Source organism: Amia ocellicauda, chromosome 9 (genome assembly GCF_036373705.1).
Source record: "Amia ocellicauda isolate fAmiCal2 chromosome 9, fAmiCal2.hap1, whole genome shotgun sequence".
In the NCBI taxonomy this organism is placed as follows: Eukaryota; Metazoa; Chordata; class Actinopteri; order Amiiformes; family Amiidae; genus Amia; species Amia ocellicauda.
Genome location: NC_089858.1, coordinates 24919108 through 24940772, shown reverse-complemented (window position 1 = coordinate 24940772; position 21665 = coordinate 24919108). Strand labels below are relative to the sequence as shown.

Here is a 21665-nt window from a genome sequence, read left to right as displayed (position 1 = left end):
CATTTTACATACATTACATTTCATGATGGATACTATGACCAATACAATCCCTGTATTGGGCTCATACTGATATAACATTGTAATGCATAATTTCATCAGAGACCCTACATTTGTTACTTTTTATAAAACAGTTTATTTTACCTCAGCAAATGGCATTTGTGTGATTTGTGTATCCTCTCAAACTGCTGTTCTTTATTCGATTACTTTTAAGTAAGAAAAATGTTAGATGCATAAAAAAAATTGGTAATAATTAAAATAAAAACTTGTTTCAGCTTGAATGACTGTTGTATATTTGGTGTATCTGTGGCTAAATGTTTTCTCTCTAAAACTTTCAGGTACCTTCCGGTTGAAGTACGCCCCTCCTTCGGAGAACCACGATTCTGCTGATTAAGCAAAGCCTTGGTTAGCCATAGACGAGTGCACAAAAGCAACGTCTGGTGATGCTTAAGTGTCTTATTTCACAACCCAAAGGTGCTCTTAAAACAATTTTCTACTAGCTGTGGAGATTGTGATGCGAGTGATGTGCACTGGATGAAGACTCTTTGGGGAAGATAAAACAAAACAGAAACTCTCAATTATTGGTGTTTTGTAATCAACAGCCAGTCTGGAGGTGTGTAACTGAAGAACAGCGGCACATCAGGCACATCTGGGATGATGATTGACTCAGAACTTCTTTAAGTCCCCCCCGTCTTCATCACCTTGTGAAGATGATGGCTTCTGCATGTAGAGATGTGTGTGCATTGCAGCATTTGAATGTGTGTGTGTGTGTGTGTGTGTGACTGTGCATGTATGCCCAGGAGAACTTTCCTTGGCAAGGCTGCTTTTCTTGGACCAATATCTACCAGCAAGCCATCAATGTTGACCTTTCTCAGGACACCAGTCTGAGTGAAATCATGAACATAAAACCTGCTGGATGAATCTTTACCCTTTGGATGTTCGAGCACAAATAATACTGGCTGTAACATGATCTGATTCTGTGGATTATTGGATTGCTGTCTGTCTTTTTGTGAGCGTGTTTGTGTGTGAGGGAGAGAGAGAGAAAAAGAGAGAACAAAATAACAGAAGAGCAAGGAAGACAGAAGAAACTGTCTAAAATCAAAGTTTTCATGCTTGAAGCATTTTTGAAAGGGAAGCTGTCATGAGTGAAGATGGTTCCCTCACAAACCTGTCCCAAAGATTTAACTGATGTCTTTAGCAGAACTATCCTCTGCATCCAGGATTATTGATGTAACTTGACGAGATGAAGACTGCTATTCAAGAAGGTTGTTTTCTTACCTTTTCAGATGTCAACCAGCTTTGCCCTGATGTCTTCATATCAGTAAGGGCTGAGCTTAACACCAGAATGTGCTGGGCTCTATGGACAAGAACAGCAGTGATCTCTTTCAGGTGAATGTGTCACCAAAAACATCCCGTGATAATGCCATAGATTCACACGCTGGTGTACAACTATGCCAAAACATATTGTTTTAAAAACTTTGGAGCAAGATCTGTTTTTATATAGCATGAACTGCCTATTTAAAAAAAAAAAAAAAAAAAAAAAAAAGCCTATATTTTTTAAAGTGTTAGATATCTTTTTTATTACGTGAACACTGTACTCAACTTTGAAAGACTACAAACCTGCATGATCCCATTGGAAAGCAGCACTGAAGAACAGAAGCTCTACTGTACCACAGTAATTCAAAGGGATTTCAGGTTGACATTTGTGCCAATAATGCCCCTTCTCTACTGGCACACCAGAGCCATACCAAAGCTTCCCAAGGCCAATCCGATGCAACTCAGTGTAAACGGAGACGACTGGCCTCGCATGACTGTTTGGACTTTGGAGGCTGGAGGGCCAACAGAGTCAGGGCTAGACATTGTGACTGACCGCACTCACTTGTCTTTCTGTGTTTCTCTGTGGCTCTTGTTTGAGGCTAACAGTGGTGACAATCATACTGTTGATTTGAACGTAATTAAAACTATCGTCCGGCTTTAAGAGAGAGACCTTAAAATCTCAACCAATAAAGAGCATGGAAAATAACAACGGGCAGAAATGTTTCAGTGGAAGATGTGATTTTACTTCTAATGTCTGTCACAGGAAAACAATATTCCCACACAGACTGTAGTCTGCTTAGAGAATGGCACATTGCATGTGTTTCTCAAGTGATGCTGGAAGATAAGGAGAGAAAAATATTTTAAACAAACACAGTAACCCTGATCCAGGTGTGTGTCTTGTTTTAGGGTGTACTTTGGGGTTCTGCTGTGCCAGTGGAGGGGGAGAGAGAAAAAGATGTACCTTTTTCAGATTTCCCACATTTTAATCATGTTAAAAAAGTATTAGCCTGGGACCTATTCCAAAACATATTGCATTCTTTTCAGTTTCAATCCTTTAATTATGTAAGGTTTATCTCTGACATTATCTGTATTTCAGTTTTTTGTTGCGTACACCTTTGTTTTCTCGTGCTATAGGTTTTAATTGCAAATTGTGTTGTTGTTTCTGCTGTTAGCTATGTGACTCAGTCCAGCAGCATAAATATTATTTGAAAAGCTGTTACAAGGAATATGTCATAGGACGCATAGCGTGTAAGAAAATATATGAAGGGTGCGGATCATATACAGTGCTCCTTTAAAAGCTGATAGAGGTGAAACACTCAAAGAGTAACGTAAAGGAAACCACTCATATTTTATTAAGAGCATTGGCCAATATGCATGAAAGCACTTCTGGGCTCGTGCCCAAAAGAGTTGGAGTAAATCTATTGATGGTTTGTGTGCAACCATAGTAAAGCTTGAAATCGATTAGCAGAGTTGGGCACTAGTTTCCAGTGATGATGCTGTGGTAGAAAATGCACCAGCTGTATCCATTTTCACCATTAAAGCTTTGATTTGTGATGTTAATCAGTTTTCAGGCAGTTGCAATAGAACACTCCACACTCTATAGTAGGACTTTCGGGAGCAGAGCTGTCCGTAGACATTAGTTAGTCTTTACAATTACTTTTCAGTAAATAGTTACACAAAAACACAGATAAATACTGTCTGTATGTATTAGAATTATATTATTTACAGACTAGTCACACAGTTAATATTTATACACAGTAAATGTTGTGTTTGTTTCTATCAGTCTATCAGCATTTGCTGTATTGATCCATGCATGTTGCACTTACATGAGAAGTCATAGTACCGAGGACAGTATGAAAGTGCTGTTGGCTGAAAGTTACTGTCCGTTTTTGCTTCATGTTAATTTAAGGCAATTTTATAGATTTTTTATCCATCTGTGTTGTTGTGGTTTGGCCTGGCTCAGTGATGCTCTCATTGCAGCATGGTACAGCATGTGTATGGGCTAATCTGGGCACAGGCGATCAGGTGAGACTGTAGGTGCGTCTTGCCCGGCAAGAATCAGAAAACAATTAGTCCAGCTGTACAAATTGTACTTGCTTTTCGATTTAATTTATGTAGTGTGTCAGAAAGCATTTCAGCATTTGAACTATCAATGTTATGAGGGTGGGCAATGTTTATTTTCTCTATTATGATCACCCAGATGACTTTAGGAACCCAAGGGTGACCTGTAATACTCCACAAAAGTTCAAATGGTACATAATACATTAAAATGTCGGCAGCTTGTATTTGTATATAAATAGAACTCTGTTTCTTTGCAATATTAAAGTAGCTTGTCTTTGCTTCCTGTTTGCCTTCTGGCATTCGAGGGGCTTGCATTTGAGCAAAATGACTGAACCTGAAGAGACGCATCAGAAAAAGCATCCTCCTCTGACAGGTCTGTTTATCAGTACACCCATCAGTGCTTAATATCTCCTTCCAGGTGATGTGCTGCTGTTACTCTTGGAATATGTTCCATGCTAGTGTGAGTGAATGTAGCTGGTTAAAACAGCCAGGCCTTTGTTGCATTCGTCTTAAGAAAACCAAAAGAACAAAAATGTTTTAAAAACGCAACTGCGTTATCTCGATCAAAACAGGCAGCATCACTGATATAGAGCGCCATCAAATAATGGTGGGGGATTCCTGAAACTGCCTTACAGAAAACCTTTCACGTGTCATGTAACCCAAGCACTTTTGACTCAGATGAGTACACATACAGTCGTTTGCTCTTTTCTTGACCTTGGGCCGGCTATGAAAATACAAAACTGTTTTCCTTTCTGGATTCTCGCGTTTAGGTTTAAACCATGTTTATTTATTCCATTAAAATATCTGCCCATTTCCCAGGATTCCTGCTTTCTGGGTTGTATTCACAATTTGCCTGCTTTTTGTTACGTCATAGTTCATTAGAGCTATTATGTGTAGTTTTCATTTATATAGCTATACAATATCAGTTTTATAGTGGTTACAGTTGGCAACATAGTTTGTTCTCAGGTGTTTCTTCCAGCAGCCCTAAAATGTCAGGGTCTACAGATACCATGTGAGCGCTTCATGTACCCACTTTGAAATCCTCTCAAATATGATAATCCACTAACATGACAAGTTTCAATACACTGAGCTGCAGTTAGCCTTTGAATATAATATAAACATACCAGGGAAGACCTGTTTAAATTACTACACTATCTTAGAAGCAGGACGTTTAATGTATATGGACTGGAGTTCGGCCTTCGCCGGTATGGAATTGTAGAATAAATCATTTCTCCAAGCTGAAAGAGGATGAAGCGGTGTACGAATTTCTTCCTATAATGTCACTTTGTGGTTGACTCCTCAGTTTAAGCACCTTTTATTTGTTGTTGTTGAGGAACTAAACATCTCTGATGTTTTTCTTAATTAATTAACAGTTTGGAGCATTACAACTCGTTGATCATAAGTTTGAATAAAAAATGGGACTAATTGCACTCCTGTTCTGTGTGGGGAAATTACACTATTGAATGCCTCTTGTGCTTTGTCTCTAGCCTATGGTAGTTCTGTGTCAGGGCCTTTCCTTTCGAAGGCCCTGGCTTATGGACATGAGAAGACAAAGTGCTCTGTATGGAGAAACAGAACCAAACCTTCTCATCTTGTGTCACAGAACCATCGTGTGAAGGTAAATACGACGGAGTACACACTTCATTTGGTACTAATATGACCAATTAAGTTGACTTTGTTCTGTTGCTTGTGCTCCAGAGTTTTGCACGGGACAGTTTCCCTTTTCCACCACCTTAATAAACGAATTTAAGAGAGGGATGTTGGTTCTGTACAGAGAAGCTCAGTTCTGCAATGAACAGATGTCTTTTTTACCTGTCTATCATTATATGGTGGGAGAACCCATATCTGAGATCACGCTGTTGAGTGTCACCCACAGGTTTTGATGTTCAAGCTGTTCGTGAAGTGTGTGAAAGAGATGCCAAATAAGACAACCATGGGTACTTCAGGGCTTGTGTTTGTGTAATTAATTAAAAATAATTGCTTTATAAAGAAAAAAGCATGCATTTGGACTCAGCCACGAAGAACTTAGTGTTGTGTTTCCTTACAAAGCAGGCTTCTGTGTATTATATGTCTAGGGAGTGTATTTTAAGCCTCATAAAGGTGTATTTTTAAATTTATATTCGCTGTACAAGACTGTCTTTCTCTAGGTTTGGGTGGGGTTATTGCTTACTGTAATAACTTATTCGTTTCAAGGAATGTAAAAAGAAAAGGATCAAAAGTATTTTAATTTTCCGTGTGGGTTCAGATTTCATTTTATTTGTGGGCTCTTGGAGCCACAGGGTTGAGTTCTTTCTGCTTCATCCTTTCAAGCTTAAGTAAGCCTTTTTTCATACTATAAATGTATGTTTACTTGGTGACGAAGGGTAACTATTTTGGAGCAGTTTTTTGTATTTTTGATCAGTGTGCATGTAAGCCTTATATTTTGAAAGCCCCTTGCAGTAAGTATTTAATAACATGCATCTGATTTAACTTGAAATGTAATTTTTTTTTTTTTTTGCAATGTCACCTTTTGTATTTTATTACTCAATGAATAAATAAAAATGTACATTTAAAAAAAAAAAACATTTTATATATTGAGACTATTTTGTAAAAAGCATTAAAAATTTATAAAATGGCATGTGTTGTCTGAGAGTAGTTCCTCATGTTTATTCGAATGGGATTATTAGATTTGTAGCTGCAGGTAATATGGTTGCACTGTGCAAGTGGGTAATAGAGTGAGCTTTGCTAATAATGCATAGAACTATCTGTTAAAACCTGTGCTTACTTAACATGTTCAGGTTGTATATTAATGTACTTTAATTCTTGTATGTTATAATTTTCAGCTGGTGGAAGACGAGCATAAAAAATACCTCCACAAAAAAGAAAAACCCATCCATGGCTGCATTTCAAGGAATTGAGCGAAGTACTACTCAGAACAGTAATAATTTAATTGGGGAGGCTATGGTTTATACAGTGACAATTATCCTTATACAGAGGAATATTCAGGATCACACAGTGTTGGTTTTTTTACGTTTACAAGAGTGGTTGTCAGTCTGGGCTGCAGAAAAGCAATCCATTTGTCATTCAGCCGAATCCAACCAAGTACAATCAAGACTTTTTTTTTTCTTTTCAAATGTACAAAATATGCAAATTGAAATGACTTTTAAAAAATAAATGTACATGATGAACAAAAACAATTTAACAAACTGGAAAAAAAGAGGCATGCATATACAACTGAAAGATTAATATTTAAAAGTACCACAATTAACAATGTTTTCTGTTAAAACAAAGGATTGTGTATTGCTTTAAATTTCAACATAAGACAGGTAAACAGGCATGTACTGACTGAAACAGAACAAGGTTGTTAAAAAGGGTAATTTATTCATACAGAAGTTCCCATTTTTAAATGATTTCCTTTAAATGACATTAGAATTGTATTACCCACATATTCCTTGCTAAAAACACATAACAAAAAAATAAAATAAAGAAAGATGGATAAAATACATCTAACTCGCATGAGATAAATACAAATCCTAAAATGAGATTAAATATAACTAAATGCATTATATAATCTACAAAAATTAAATATTTTTTAAGCAAACCAACCTTGAACAATTAATAACGGATTAGAAGCATCTACCCCGTGTTAATTCAGTACAGGTTAAACTGAATGGTCTGGATCCTGAAGCACTGAATGCATGGCTTTGAACACGTCACTTCCATTCACACCCATGCTAATAAAATACTGGTATAGAACCACAATGTGGCCAGTACCTTGAATCCATATACCCCAATTGATTATATTTCATAAGCCTGCATTAATAGCTCTGGAAAAAATTGATAGACCACTTCAAGTTCAGAAATCAATGTTCAGTGGTCTCTTAATTTTTTCCAGAGCTGTATGTGCATGTGTATATATATATATATAATTATATATATTACACACACAACACACACACACACGTTATTTTGCACAGTGATTTGATTTTTCTACTAAACTACAATAAAACTGATGTTTGGTATGCACAGCAAATAATCCCAGAGTACCAAACTCACTGATGTACCCCGATACCGAGGATATTTTCAGTTGGTAGTCTGGAATTTGCTCTGAGGAGCTATGATTTACAGCAAGGCAGTTAACTTGTATGCGTGGTTTCTTTGTTTTTTTTTTCTCTTACAGTAAGAAGCAGAACAAATAAAAATTCCCACAATTCCCTGACAAGTGGATAGAACTCCTGATGGGAATAGGCCTTGTACAGAGGCCAGTGGAGGGGGCTACCGAGAGAAAGAAAACAGGTTTGTCACAACATACTCTTGGCAGCAATCTGCTACCTTTTTAAGGGTACTGACTAGGCAAATGTGCTTGGATGTTCTTCTCAAAGAAACCCGAGTTCATCTGACATCTTTTCTGGCAAAAGTATAATAAACAAACAAACAAACAAAACAAACTATACCCCATCCATACCTTGCCTCTAACGACAGGCTAGAACTAGAAGGGGCTGCCTTAGTGACGTTCCTCTCGAGAAGATACTCGTTTTCATCTGTAGTCGAAGGGGTGATCGGTTTCGGACGGGGAGTGGCGCTGGGTGACTACAGGCTGACGTGTCCTCCGAAGGTCTCCTGAGACGCGTAGACCATGTAGAGGAAGCCGTCGTCATCTTTCTCTCGCTCGTACACCTCGGAGATGGGTGTGGACACGCTCACCATGCTGTGCCCGTTCACCAGCAGGAAGAAGGCCTGGTTGGAGTTCAGCTGCAGGCGCCTCCTGCAAGACAGACGGGACAATACTGTCTTCAGCACTTTCTATTACTCAATTTCTTAGCAGACACTCTCATCCAGGGTGACTTACAATTGTTACACTACATCACATTATTTTTACATTTTACCCAATTATACAGCTGGGCATCTACTAGAGAAATCTAGGTAAAGTACCTTGCTCAAGGGTACAACAGCAGTGTACAGCATGCTGCTGCTCCTGGGATTAACTGCATTTCTACCCCACTAATTCACTGAACCCACTACCCTCAAGTTCAGAGTCCAGAGCCCTACCCACTACTCCACACTACTGCCCATGTCAGTCTCTTTCCACCCCCAGGTCAGTCCAGTTCAGGTTCAGGGTGGACCAGTCCTGTCTTCTGTAATCCAAGCCTTATGGAACTCTCACGGACTATTCTTCTGGTCATCAGACTATTGAATGTACAATGTAGACTAAATAGGTAAGAACTCGCTTGTTATATTAGCTCTTAAGAAATACATTTTGTTGTTATTTAGCAGCACATTTCAGCACACAGAAAAGAAACTGAAGAGATGGTGGCGGTGCATTGTGACTCATGGTATCCCATGGCCTAAAAGAATAGCAAATGTTTTGGAAAGTTTTGGAACTGCATGATTGTTAGCTACAATAGAATGACAAAGGTCATGTAAAGCTCTTATGTATTATTTTTATAGTGTTCTGGTGAGCAGATAGATGTCCTGGTGTGAAGCACCTGGAGTACATTTGAGGGACATTGGTCCCTTATGGGGGTTGATTACATTGTGAATTATAGTTTAATCTCACAGCAGTCCCTAGTTCACAAAGGTGTATCCATGTAAAGACTGCAAACAGACTGTACAATAGAGGGGACTCTAATCTTCACCAGTCCCCACTTTTGTGAGATATACTAGAATAGTTTTTTTTTTTCTGTTTGTTTTTTACAGAAGAAAAAACAAAAGCTTTGAGCCCTCTTACAGCCAAAGCCATCACAGAGTCATTCACAGTGAGGGACAGGCATCAGTCACACAGAGAAACTGATTCCCAGGCCGAGTACTTTTCCAGTCTGGACGACTTGGATATCATCACACTCATGTGAAATACTTCTCATTTCTTTGCCTGTGTCACAAACTCCACCATTTACTGCCATCAAACAGAGGATTAATAACCATGCTGCCAGGACCTTTTACTTCTATAATAACAGTTTGAATTACAGCCTCAGACAGGCCTCTCGATCTCTCCTGGTTGAATTCTAGGTTTGGTGTGTAGATATGGCTTTGTGAGAAGGTTTGGCACAGTAAAGAAATATTGAAATCGCTGAGTGGAAGGGAGATGTGATTCTGGTTTGAATACTACGCATGTAAGCACCTCTCCCGAGAATATCATAACTTTTCCCGAATATGCACTCACAGGGCTTCTCAATTGTATTTAAACTACTTAGACAGTATACTGAACAGGCAGTCAGTCATTTCATCAACTTGACTCGTGCAGTAAATTCCTGGCTGGCTCTTAGGCTTATTTAATGCTCCTCCTTACCTGTAAACAGAGAACAGGCATATCTCGATATTTATTTCAGCACAGTTATAAACTGAAACTGCACACGCAGCAACTTGCAAAGTGCTGTTACAGTAAATGGCAGATAAACAAAAATGCATTTTAATAACCTTTTGCAACATTTTCAGTCCTGCACAACAATTAACGCCTAGACACAAAATGCTTATTCAATCTATTAATTTGAGCAGCATTAATTGTGGGGTTATTACACCTCTGGGCCACTTCTCCCACCGGTGTTAAAACCGGTATTCAAGAAGACGCTTTCTTCCTATTTCACAACCGCCTCCAGTAAAGAGTGTAGGGAAGCAGTCAATGCTATTAAGCCCAGATTAACCGTCTACTTTTCTTTTCCTTTTAACCTTATATCTAGGAGGTACTGTTTTTTTTTTTAAATCTACAAAGTATTCCGAGTCAGATGATATGGAGAAAGCTACGAGGTAACTGGCAGAGATGGATCAAAATCATGTTGCTCCTACCGGGACTAACTGCATTTCTACCCCACTAATTCATTTCAAGATTGTGAGACTGTCATTACACTCAACTTGTGAAACAAGAAAAATAACGCTCTCCCTGCTGTGGATGTCGGATTTCTTAAAAGTATCAATTCTCCTCATTAAGCACATAAGTAAATCAGATGTATGCACACTTCCAAGAAGAAGTGGAAATGTACATCTATCGGTTTATTGCCTATTAAGGGAGGCCAGCTGTAATCAGCGGATAAGCTTATGAAGGCCAAGCAAAGTCTTAAATTGCCCTTTAGTTCACAGTTCGATAGTTTCATTTTAACTAAAACCTTTAAACAGTGGGGAGACCCCCAAATACATAAATAGTTTTATGAAGCTGAGGACAGAGATTCAGATTATTGTACTCTATTCCAGCTTGCAGTGTTAAGTTCGTCAACTAAAACTATGATGAAAATTATTTGTCAACGACCTATTTTCAGTGACGATAACGATGACAATAACGAGACGAAATACTTTGAAAAAAAAGACAACTAAAAAGTGACTAAATGAAAATGAAATGAGATAAATGGACATAAATTACAGTATTTTGCGAGGCAAGCTGTCGGGGAGCCGTTTCATGGTCCAATCATAATTATGCATACTTGGACTCGCTCATCGTGTTCGTGTAGCGCAGCTTATCGCAATTCTGCGGAGATCTGCGCTGCTCCACCAAAGGGACAAGTGGGATTCTGCAGATCTGCACAACAGAATGCAAACTGATTGTACACAAGCGTGTGTTTAGCTAAACGTTGAATGCGCTTGATATGGTTTACTGTATTGGGCTTAACGTGAACTTGATGCAGATTGTGCGAAGTTAAACGCCTGTTCTTTTATATACAGGACTGGTAAGTGCAGGTCTTGTAATTATTAAAGTTAGGATCTAATTGGTTAACTTATGTACAGTAAGCCACGTTAAACACTTACAGTATGGAGTGCAATTAACGCTTGGCTACATTAGAGCTTAACAATATGCTTATACTTTTCATATCACTTTAAACATGCAATATGTTGTGTATCAGTGGGAGAAGTCTTTGAAAATTAAATGTTAATGCAAAAGCCATTTGAAATGTTAATATTGTCAGCGAATGTGCGTACTGGAATATAAAAATACAAATGGGGAGGATTGTATTAGCATTTTGACCTGAATAACATGTGCATAAAATGGAAATGCAGTTGTGGGATTACATTTGCATTTCAATAAAATCCACTATATGCTTCAGTATTGTTCTGATAACTCTATTCTTAAAAAAAAAAAAGTGAATTACAGTAATTTGTGACCATGAAGTTTACAATAGTGGTTTGTGACTTGTCAATCAATGTTTGTTTTGCATCCATCCACTAATTGATGTAAATATCTGGCATCAGACATAATGCATAATGGTGATAAAAAAAAAAAAAAAAATACATTGACTAAAACTAGACTAAAATGACAAGAGTTTGTCTACTAATTAACTAAAACTCATGAAAGATGAAATTACTAAAATGTGACTAAAACTGATAAGCATTTTAGTCAAAAGAGTATGACTAAAACTAAAACAATCTAAAATAGCTGCCAAAATTAACACTGCCACCTTGGCCCTGTATCAGGTCCATTTTGAAGCTGGGTACATAATTCAGTTTACTGGAATGCTTAATAGAAGTCCTTCTCTTCTGTACATTTGACGCTATCATGTCTGAAGTGCTGGCTGTGAAGTGCTGAGTTCGACCACAAAGGACAGCATTCACAGCTGCCAGTGCCTTATTCCAGAGGACACCGCTATTGTCTGTACTGCATGTATCTGCTCATGTGAAGTCTCTACTGGTGATGGTACTGTACCTGATAATCTTGATCAGCTCGCTCATGTTCACATGGTCAGGGACAAGGAATTTGGTTTTGTCCAGAATGGGAAGCTGCTTCTCACCCTTGTACCTCTCAATGATGACCTGTAAGATAAAGTAGAAAGCCCTTTTAAAGCCCCGTTTCAAGGTTATGCGGTCTATCGGCAATAATGCATGTATGCCAGCCAGTCAATAGTTTTCTCTGGTTTCTCTATGTGGATCGTCCAGATTCCAGTGGTTAGATCTCCAAGAAGTCGAGTATTGTCAAACTTCGGAAGATAACAATGGAAAGCCTCTTCAGGATTAGGTTGCTAGTGGTATGGGTGTGGATGGATGAATCTAAATCTCTGCTGTAGTAGTCCGAGCATGGGCCTCTCTCTGTGGTGTAGACGGTAACACTGTCAAAATGAGAGGAGGAACATAAAATGTGGCCTTGATTTTAAACAGGAGATCCAATGATAAGTTTAATAAGCAACATTAATCTTTTTTTAATGTGTTGATGTTGCCATTTTTATAATTGGGTTAAACCATAAGGAAACAAAAAAGTACATTACCCACAACTGATTTAAATCCATGCTATAACCACTTATGCTTTTTATTTAAAAAAAAATGATTTTTACAGCTGGACATCAACACATAAATAAAGAATGAAGTAGCTAACTAGGCCTCTAATCCTATCAACATTAGGTCAATAAACCCAGATACTGATTCCTGTTTCCATGCTGCCATATCCTGTTTTAAAGCAGTTCCCTGTGGTCTCCTTAGTGTGTGGTATACTGGGGCACAACAGCAGAAATCCCAGAAGAGTTGGCACTTGTGTCCAAGGGTACATTTAGCTGAGGCTTTAATGAGAAGCAACTGAGATCCTTCAGCTTCATAAGACAGGTTCTACAGAGATCAAAATATTGTTTTGTTATTCTGTTCTAACGGGAGCAGCTGACATATAGTCCAAACATGGATTATATAGAAGCATAAAGCTAATTTATATGCGTGTCTTTACTGTCATTTCCTGTCTGACTTTCAGATGTTTCATTCTGACCATTCCAAGAGAATGAATGTTTCCAAATAGATGAGGAAGTAAGTCACCCATTCTCTCACACAGTGTCATAAAGCGACTGTGTCGTAATTCGTGTCCTCTTGCTCCCACCCAATGCAGCACAGATGGGTTTTTTTCTTTGCAGAAGCTGATTTTTGATGGGAGTTAGACAGAATGGAATTTTACACCAGAATCTGACTGAGAATGGTCAGAAGGGAATTTCAAGCAAGAAAGAAATGAAGCAACAGCACAACAGCAAAATAGTACAAACTGCCCTTTCTGTAGACGATTAAGCTGGGAGGTGTTGAGCTGCATGCAAGCTGTTCAGTGAAGCTTGCTCATTATGACACTGCCTTGTGACACTGATAATGTAACACAGCCAAATGGAGACTGAAACCTTCACTAGCGATGCAATGCAATTCAAGGTCTTAAAATGAGAGCTTGTTGACTTGTATGTTCATCTTGAGGTCCACCGTATTCCATCATTACTATGATCACGTTCCACCAAAAATATGTTTCCCACATCCATGAGGCAGGAGGAGCCATGATAATCTATTGGCAGTCTGGTAAAGGAATTTTCCACCATGGCACTGCCAAAGCAAAGCGATAGTTCACTGAGGTCTCTGGTGGGTTAGTCAGTGGGTCAACAGCAAAGTATGTGTGTGTTACTACAAAGAAGGCCCTGATCTTTCTTCTAATTACGAAGATTCAGTTAAAAGAATAAATTTGGACACTGCCCAGAAACCAACTTTTTATGTAATGCCTCCAAAAATGTGATAACCTGTGAAAATGTTTTATCCTCTATAAACAAACAAACTGGTTAATAGGCCTGTGCACCATTGCACAATGACATTAAAATTGTATCAAATTAAATCGTACATAGCAAGAGAAGACAACTAAAACTTTCATGCAGTATGGAGTTGGCTATGACCAGCATTCATAGTTCACATATTTCAATATTTGCAAGATTACGTTAATTTACTTTTTGTTACCAATCCACATTGTAAGCTACTACTCACATACTGGTTTAAAAAACAGCACCAGCACATCTTTGGCTTATCAGCTGAAGGTCCAAGGCTAGCAGTGAAGCAGACCATTCTCATTTACAGAAAATTGATCTGGATTGCTAGAGATACACAACAAAGCTCTAATCTATGCTGTGCTTTTCCATTATGAAAAAGAAAGAAGGAGGAAAGAGATGGGGATCTCCCTCACTTTCCCCATTTAGATAGTACAAAACAGAATTACATTTAATAAATGCATCATCCTTTTTTATTTATTATATACCCAAGCTCTGTCTGTACTGATTTTTACTTTTTGAATCACAATCCCCTAACAAGTACACTTGTATATCCAATCCTGCTAAATACCAAATTCAAAGAATGTATTGTAGTGGCCTTAAATGTATGTGAAAGACACTAAAATGTAATGTAGCCCATACTTTATAATTACTGTAGGTTGTTAATGAGGGTTTCCTTTAGTGCTAGACTATATACGCCAGTCAGATGCAGCAGATGGGTGATTGGTGATATATGATACTCTCTCCCTTACTCGTGTAACATGGGCTCAGTTTCAGACAGCAACAGACACATTAATACTGAAGTAACTGTGTGTGGTTTTTAGTCTTTCACTTCATCCCTTGGGAAAACTCTCTACTAATCCTTAACACCAGCTGCTTATAAGGAACTCCTCTTTTGAATATAATTTTGGATAAAAAATAATAATAATAATGGTTACATACAAACATATTACAGATGAAGGATTAAGACTGACTGGTTAGTAAGTCTGCATTTCTACAGGCACCTACATCAATTCATCAGTGTCTCTTCTCCTTGTGTTGTGACATAGCTGTTCCGGTGAGTCTACACAAGCAAACAATTATGTACAGTTTGTTGTGCATTATATTGCTCTTACAGCCTTTCACATGTGATAAAGCACAATTTACTGATCATATCAAATGGAAAACAATATGGCCTACTCATTCAGCTTTGGTATAACTTCTCCAGTTTATTAAGCCTTTATCAAATTTCATCAAGTTCAAAGTAAGATTGTGTGTACTGTATCAGGTCAAAATGAAATTAGCATCCACTCTACCTATATGGCCTTCTGTTGGGGTCCTTAAAAGCAACAAATCTTTACATGAGCAATTAAGATCCTGAATTTGCTATAATGTGCTTTAACTGGGGGCTATCTCACTTGACTGCTTCTGATTCAGACTCACTGCCAGAGGTACACTCCCCTATTGCAGCTAGTTACCTTATCTGACATCTTATCAAGTTCCCAACCTCCAGCAGAGAATCTAGACTCATTACACTAAACATGCAAACAGCCATTTCACACACTGCATTTCAAACTCTTTGACCATTGAATTCTCCAGTGAGGCCGGAACAAGTAATACCCCACTATCAGTCCCTTTCCTTTACCGTTCAAGGTCTCCGATGGTTTGACTACGATGACAGATCAAACTAGGAATTGCTATGGAGAATAGGAAGCCAAAAATGCATTACCTGCATCCCAGTAGAAACAAAGGGATTAGGCCTTTATGCATTACTTACAGGTATCTTGGTTGGGTGCTGCTCTCTGATCAGCCTCACATCCTCCACGCGTTGCTCTGTGAAAGTGAAACCACAACAGGCAATGAACAAAACCATCACCTTCAAATGGCTGAATTTACACAGCAACTGCTTCAATATATTACAACCACATTACCCCAAATGCAACTTGTATTTATTTTTTATAACTGAAAATACAAGAAATCACCCACTATCTTGCTGACCTAATACCAGTCTGTAACAGCTGCTCCAGTTTTTTTTTTCTTCTTCAGTATTATATTACTGAAAACAACAGAGTGCTGTTCATTCCTAAGTAGTTTCACCCAGTTTTCTTAAGATTACTGTAGATTTCTATCCTTTTGCTCAATATTGCCAGAAGTTGTTAACTTACAATTACTGTTTGCATTCATAGTTCATTTTATGTGTTGGATTTTGAGGCAAATCAATGCATTTCCAGGACTAGCGTAATTCATATTGCAACTAACCAACTCATTGCTAATGTATACAGTGCAGAATTTAGGGTGACAGCAGAAACCCAGTCAATTTAATTCTGTAAAAATAGGATAACAACTCTTGTCCTATGTTCAGCATTTCAAAAGACGGCCCATGTTATTTTATTACCCCATATGAACTTGAAATCCTTGTAACCAAGTGAACAAAAGTGCCAGGTATTTAAGCAGTAAATAAACACTTGCACCTATGTTTTAAATGTTTCATTGGTCAGTCATGAACACACACTCATTCAGGTATGGTATGTGGACAGGACAGGCATTCTCCCAAGTTTTCTTTTGAATTCACCTGTAGGCCATCGCTGGGTTCAAGCGTAATGTGAAATACTGTTTAAGCCTATGGTACTTCTGCATTATGATTTGCAGTGCACAGTGTTGATGACTTGCACAAACAGTGGCCACTGTGCTAGAACACAAGACATCCAGGGTCTTAGTGAATTCCCTTCCCCTCTTGCCAGATCATTAAACATTAAACAGGAGACACTTCTCACATAGAGAGTCGTCACAATCTGGAACAAACTCCCCAGTGATGTGGTTGAAGCTGAAAATTTGGGAACATTTAAAAATAGACTGGATAGTACCCTTGGATCACTTAGTTTTTAATACACACCAAACGAGCAAGATGGGTCGAATGGCCTCCTCTCGTTTGTAAACTTTATGTTCTAAAGAGAAAGTGAGGAGGGGGCTGTGTGCAGCCCCACTATGCTTTCCTCAGGAGGCAAAGAATTGTATCATCAGCGCTCAGGGATTGTTAGTGTTTGCATTTTCATACTCGCACAACTGTGTTTTTTTTTTTTTTTTTTTTTTTAAATCAAGCTATATGTCAACATCTCATGACAAGCTAGCATATGTATCTAAGGTAGCATCAGTTTACTCCCATTCTGTCTGGTTGATAAACTTTCTTGTACATATTGTTTTTGAACAGCAAATAGTTTCACTTTTCTTCATATCAGTTCCGTCTCAAAAGGCTGTGGTAGGGAAGTTTTCATGATATCTAAATGAAACTCTGACATGATGAAGTGTTTTAGACAGGAATGCCACACTGCACCAAGTTAGACAGTTCCTGTGGAGATGGAACTGCCACCAGTAGAAATGGTTTTCAGGTCCATGTGTACAAGCCTGTCCAAAGGAACAGTAGGCTTTAATGTTGGCTGTGAAAAACAGGCATAAAGCCAACAGCCAAAACATAACAGTAACTAGGACACCAGCTGAGGCCTTGCTAGAAGACAAAAACTGTATATAAGAGATGCAATTAATCATAATAGTGTGGGATGCAAATATAGTGATCCCTCTGGATAACAAATACATGATTAGACAGATCATTAAATAAACCCCATGTTTCACAACCATATGACACAAAGACCCTTCTTCATTGAAGCAAGTTTAGATGTTGTTCATGCGTTGTGAGCGAGACAGCTTCATGCTTGCCTATCTTATTGTTGCTTGAAAAAATATCGTGTTGTTTTTTTCTTCAGTTTTATTTGTGAAGCAGTACAATATTTTGATTAACAGATTTCTTGACTTTGTGCATTTGCTTAAACCAGTTCATATTTTAAAAGTGAACCCATTTTCCAAGGAATAGCTGAAGCAATGGACGGCTTAATAAACTTGAAATATGGTATAATTCAGTGCCCATTAACCAAAGAGCTGTGACTCGGCACCTTTATGTCAGTCAGGGTGGGGTGTTCTATTTTTATAACTGCTGTACATAAATCACCACCTAAGGAACCAGAGAAAAAAATGATCAATGTAATAACAATCATCACTGCAGTTGTGATTCAATTTGTTCATGAATATACTATTTAAATTATAATTTAGTGATCTTGCTGAATGTGTAGTAATACAGCAACTTTTAACCACACAACTCTCTCACTACCTTATCACATATTGTTTTAATGTATACATACACACACACGTTAAATATTTGTGCACTTTGTATTGATCGTATGTTTTGTAAGTCGCCCTGGATAAGGGCGTCTGCCAATAAATACTATTTATGTTGAAATATGTAATGTTTGTGATTGGTTATATTTATAAAACATTGTAGTTGGGTTTATTTGTATGCATTTATTTTGTATTGTTTAAGTAAGTGGTTTCCACATTGGGCAACCATTGCCTAACCCCAAAATGATTGTTAAAATGATATTTCCTTTTGTAACAGTCCACACATGGCGACAATGAGCGATAGTTGAAGGAGGGCCTAAATAAAAAGAAACGGTTACGGAGAGTAATATATTAAAACATCATTCTTAATACTTCCTGCAGGGGAAAAAATATTTGACTTACACTGAACTCATTTGAGAAAAACGTTTTTCAATATTGTTCCCTCCAGACACTGAACCGACCCTGTGCTCTGGACGATTGCACACGTTCTCCAGGGTTTGCGCTAAAACTCGTCTAGTTTCCTGTCGTGCGATCATAAGCTCGGCTCATCTGACGCAGCAGGATTTGTTGAGTATTTTAAGACAATGCATCTGTAATTTTGTCTTTTGATTTGGAGTGCATATTGTATCCCAAAATAAAATAAAATCAACGTCTACTTTAAGCTGTGCATTGTCCTCGGAAAACTACAGCTACGCAGTCGTATTTGTTTTATTTATCGGTTGTGACTGGGACATTACAAAGTCCAAAATGCTCCAGCTGCTCACAACCCAAAAAATAAACCCCTGACTGTTGCTGATCGTTACTGTATCTAAAATGTAGCCTACCAATCAAGCAACGGGTTACAGAAACAACGCATCGTGTTAAATGCCCTATTCTACCCTCTATGTTTCACGCGTAAAGAAGGTCGGATATCCACCTGTAATTGTTCATTCCCAGAAACGTTGCATAATGTTCATATTGCATTAACTGGGCAGAAAATCCATCTGCCTCCCAGGAAAATGACAATCACTGAAGACAAACGCATTGCAAAAACAGAAAAGTGGATGGCATTGGTTTATTTTGCAGAACATGTCACTAATAGACGGCATTTCCAGTTAGATATCCAGGCAATACAGAAAGAAAAACCTCAGCATGATGTTGTTCGTTTCTTATTCGAGAGGCCTTCAGACGCCACCCATCCCCCAATCTTGCAGCAGGGTCGTTTTTAATCATGGTTAAAGTACAGCTCACTAGCGAAACGAAACCGACCCCAGATCTTTGCGTTTGTTTGAATACGATCTGTGGTTTATCTCGTCTGCACTGAGCAATGTACTTCGCTTTTATTTCTTTGGTTATGCAAGGGTTCTTCTGCAATATCTAGGCTAAATCCACCTATTTCACAGCCACCACCCTTGGTCTTCATCCTCTGCAGTTTTCCGTACAGTATGATCATTTGAAATAAAACGGGAATAACCAAACGACTCCCCTATCTGAAGACCCCTGCGTGTGGTTATCTAACGCTTGTTGTGGTAAACCTATATGGTGTAGCTACCACCAACTCAAAAGCACTGGCAAAAACAAGCTTCCTTCGGGCTCATCTTCTGACATTAAAGAAATACCCTCCGCAGAGACGCCAGTGAAATGTTGTAGTCGAAGTATTATCTTTCTATACTGCCGTCCCCATACGAAAATTGGGATTTTGTTCTTTTTCCCCCCATGTAGAAAAACTGTACCTACCAAATGTCCTCCTTTGTTTGAAGGTCTTTTCTGAAGGCATGTTTATCCGCTGAAGTTAAATCTGTTCTGTATTCAGGCCGAAACAACTGTCAGATACCAGTGGGATTTTTCAATAATATTGGCAATTTCAGAGCCTAAACCGGAGAACAATAAGTCGGCCGATGAGTCTTTTCTCTTTCCTGCTCCAGCTGTCTGGAAAGTCCACCTTAACCAGCAAAACAAAACAGTCAGCTGATGTATGACGTCATGCGATCAAGCCCAGGCCATACTGGCTGGTCGCGCTCATGTGGCGCAGATGTCCGCACTGCTGCGCAGATCTGCACAAGTCCGCCGATCCCATTGGTGGAGCCGCGCAGAACTGCGGAAATCTGCGCAACATGAACGCGAGCTAACCTGTCATTTTAAGTGCAGCAGTGAGTCAGGCCTGGCACTGGACTCTTACAATGGTGGCACAAAGATATATGTAACTTAAGAATACGTTTCAAACAGAAGGCCCTGGTTGTCTTTTTGTCTTTTCATGAACTTTAATACAACAAAATATTGTGCTTTGAATGCGTGAGCAGACTCGGCATATAGTGCAACTGTGTAAGTAGTCGAGTATTTCCTTACAAGCTCATCATGACCCTGCGCATCCAGTGCGAACAAGTTCATAAAGCATGTACAAAAAGCGAAGGTGTGTGTGCTTACAATTACATCAAGATGGTCGTCGTTGTTGTTTGTTTGTTTTTGTTGTAGTTGGTGGTGTTTTTTGTTGTTGCAAAACCAGGCCAACGTTGATTTTGTTGAATTTACCACGTCTTATTATAGCACGCATTTGTGATCGGGGCCTGCTGCAATGGCAAGGCAGTACTCACTTGTCGTCGGTGCGCAGTGTGTCCAGCAGAGGGGGCGGGAGCTCTACATGCGGGCCTTAAACACAGTGCCTGAGAAGAAATGTAGACTTTGAGATTGTTTATCCTTATGTGAAACAATTTAACAATAAAATAGGTAGCCAGAATTGTTTAATTCTAAAAAAACAAACAAAAAAAAAAAACTACAAAAGCTTGCACACTTAATAATTGAGGCACCGCATACACAATCGTAGTTAAAACACTTACTTGGCGTATTGTTAATGAATTAGCGTAAAATATACAAAAGTTTAGAAAGTTACATGTGTGAATCGATACTTTCGGCAGGTGAGAGCCGAGGTTCAATCGTGGCAGCTCTGCCCAGTTGAGCCTCTATCGCTCCCAAGCTTTACCACGAATCGACCAATCACAGCACGTATCGCTTCCAAGAATTAACCGAGTATCAGCCAATCACAGACTGTATCGAAGATTTAACCAGAGTGTCAGCCAATCACAGACTGTATCGAAGATTTAACCAGAGTGTCAGCCAATCACAGACTGTATCGAAGATTTAACCAGAGTATCAGCCAATCACAGACTGTATCTCTACCACTAATTGACTGAAAATCAACCAATCGTAGCTTTGATCGCTACCAAGAATTCCATTAGCCGATCATAACTTGTTATTAAATAGCATGGGATTGAACATGTGACTGCTGTGCGTCAAGACTTTTTGCAAGGGTTTGTGCAGACTGGAATCAGCTATAGATCAGACTGGCCATATTCTGTTGATGGTTGTTTCCTGTAGAATAGTCTATAGTTGTGTAAATATATGTTTGTAATGTTAGAGTGCTTTATGACAATAGGTTGACATGTTTGTAATATATTATAAAGCTTTTTTGAGTTAATTTTTTATTTTAGGGCTGCCTAATAGTGAATTTTAAAGTTGTATTACTCAAACTCTATCATAAAAACAATATGCTTTTATTTGCGCAAAAATATTTTGGTCTGCTTTCAGTTTCGTTGTCGGGATTCGATAATCCCACTTTCTAGTGAAACAAGCTTGGTTGTGCAAAAGCGATTTGCTGAACTACCTTGCATACTGAATTATTGCGGAAACGCATAGAAAACCATACTTAAAATATGTACTTACTACGGACAT

At 38.5% G+C, this 21665-nt stretch overlaps 2 protein-coding genes across 2 annotated transcripts in view; one reads left to right on the top strand and one right to left on the bottom strand.

Annotated features, from left to right (window-relative positions):
• Positions 1 to 5990, top strand: part of zcchc14 (zinc finger, CCHC domain containing 14) — a 61101-nt gene extending 55111 nt beyond the window's left edge. Inside the window, exon 13 of the mRNA XM_066713827.1 lies at positions 336 to 5990. Within this exon, the coding sequence (XP_066569924.1) occupies positions 336 to 391 (56 nt within the window). The 3' untranslated portion in view covers positions 392 to 5990. The remainder of the gene's footprint in view (positions 1 to 335) is intronic.
• A 291-nt stretch (positions 5991 to 6281) lies between these two features.
• On the bottom strand, positions 6282 to 19881 carry LOC136759028 (microtubule-associated proteins 1A/1B light chain 3B). Its single transcript, XM_066713828.1, has 4 exons — positions 19677 to 19881; positions 15571 to 15626; positions 11978 to 12084; positions 6282 to 8119 (listed from the first exon to the last, which is right to left on the bottom strand). Exons 1-4 carry the CDS (start codon positions 19714 to 19716, stop codon positions 7945 to 7947), a joined length of 378 nt encoding a protein of 125 aa, XP_066569925.1. The 5' UTR covers positions 19717 to 19881; the 3' UTR covers positions 6282 to 7944.
• Positions 19882 to 21665: the final 1784 nt, after the last annotated feature.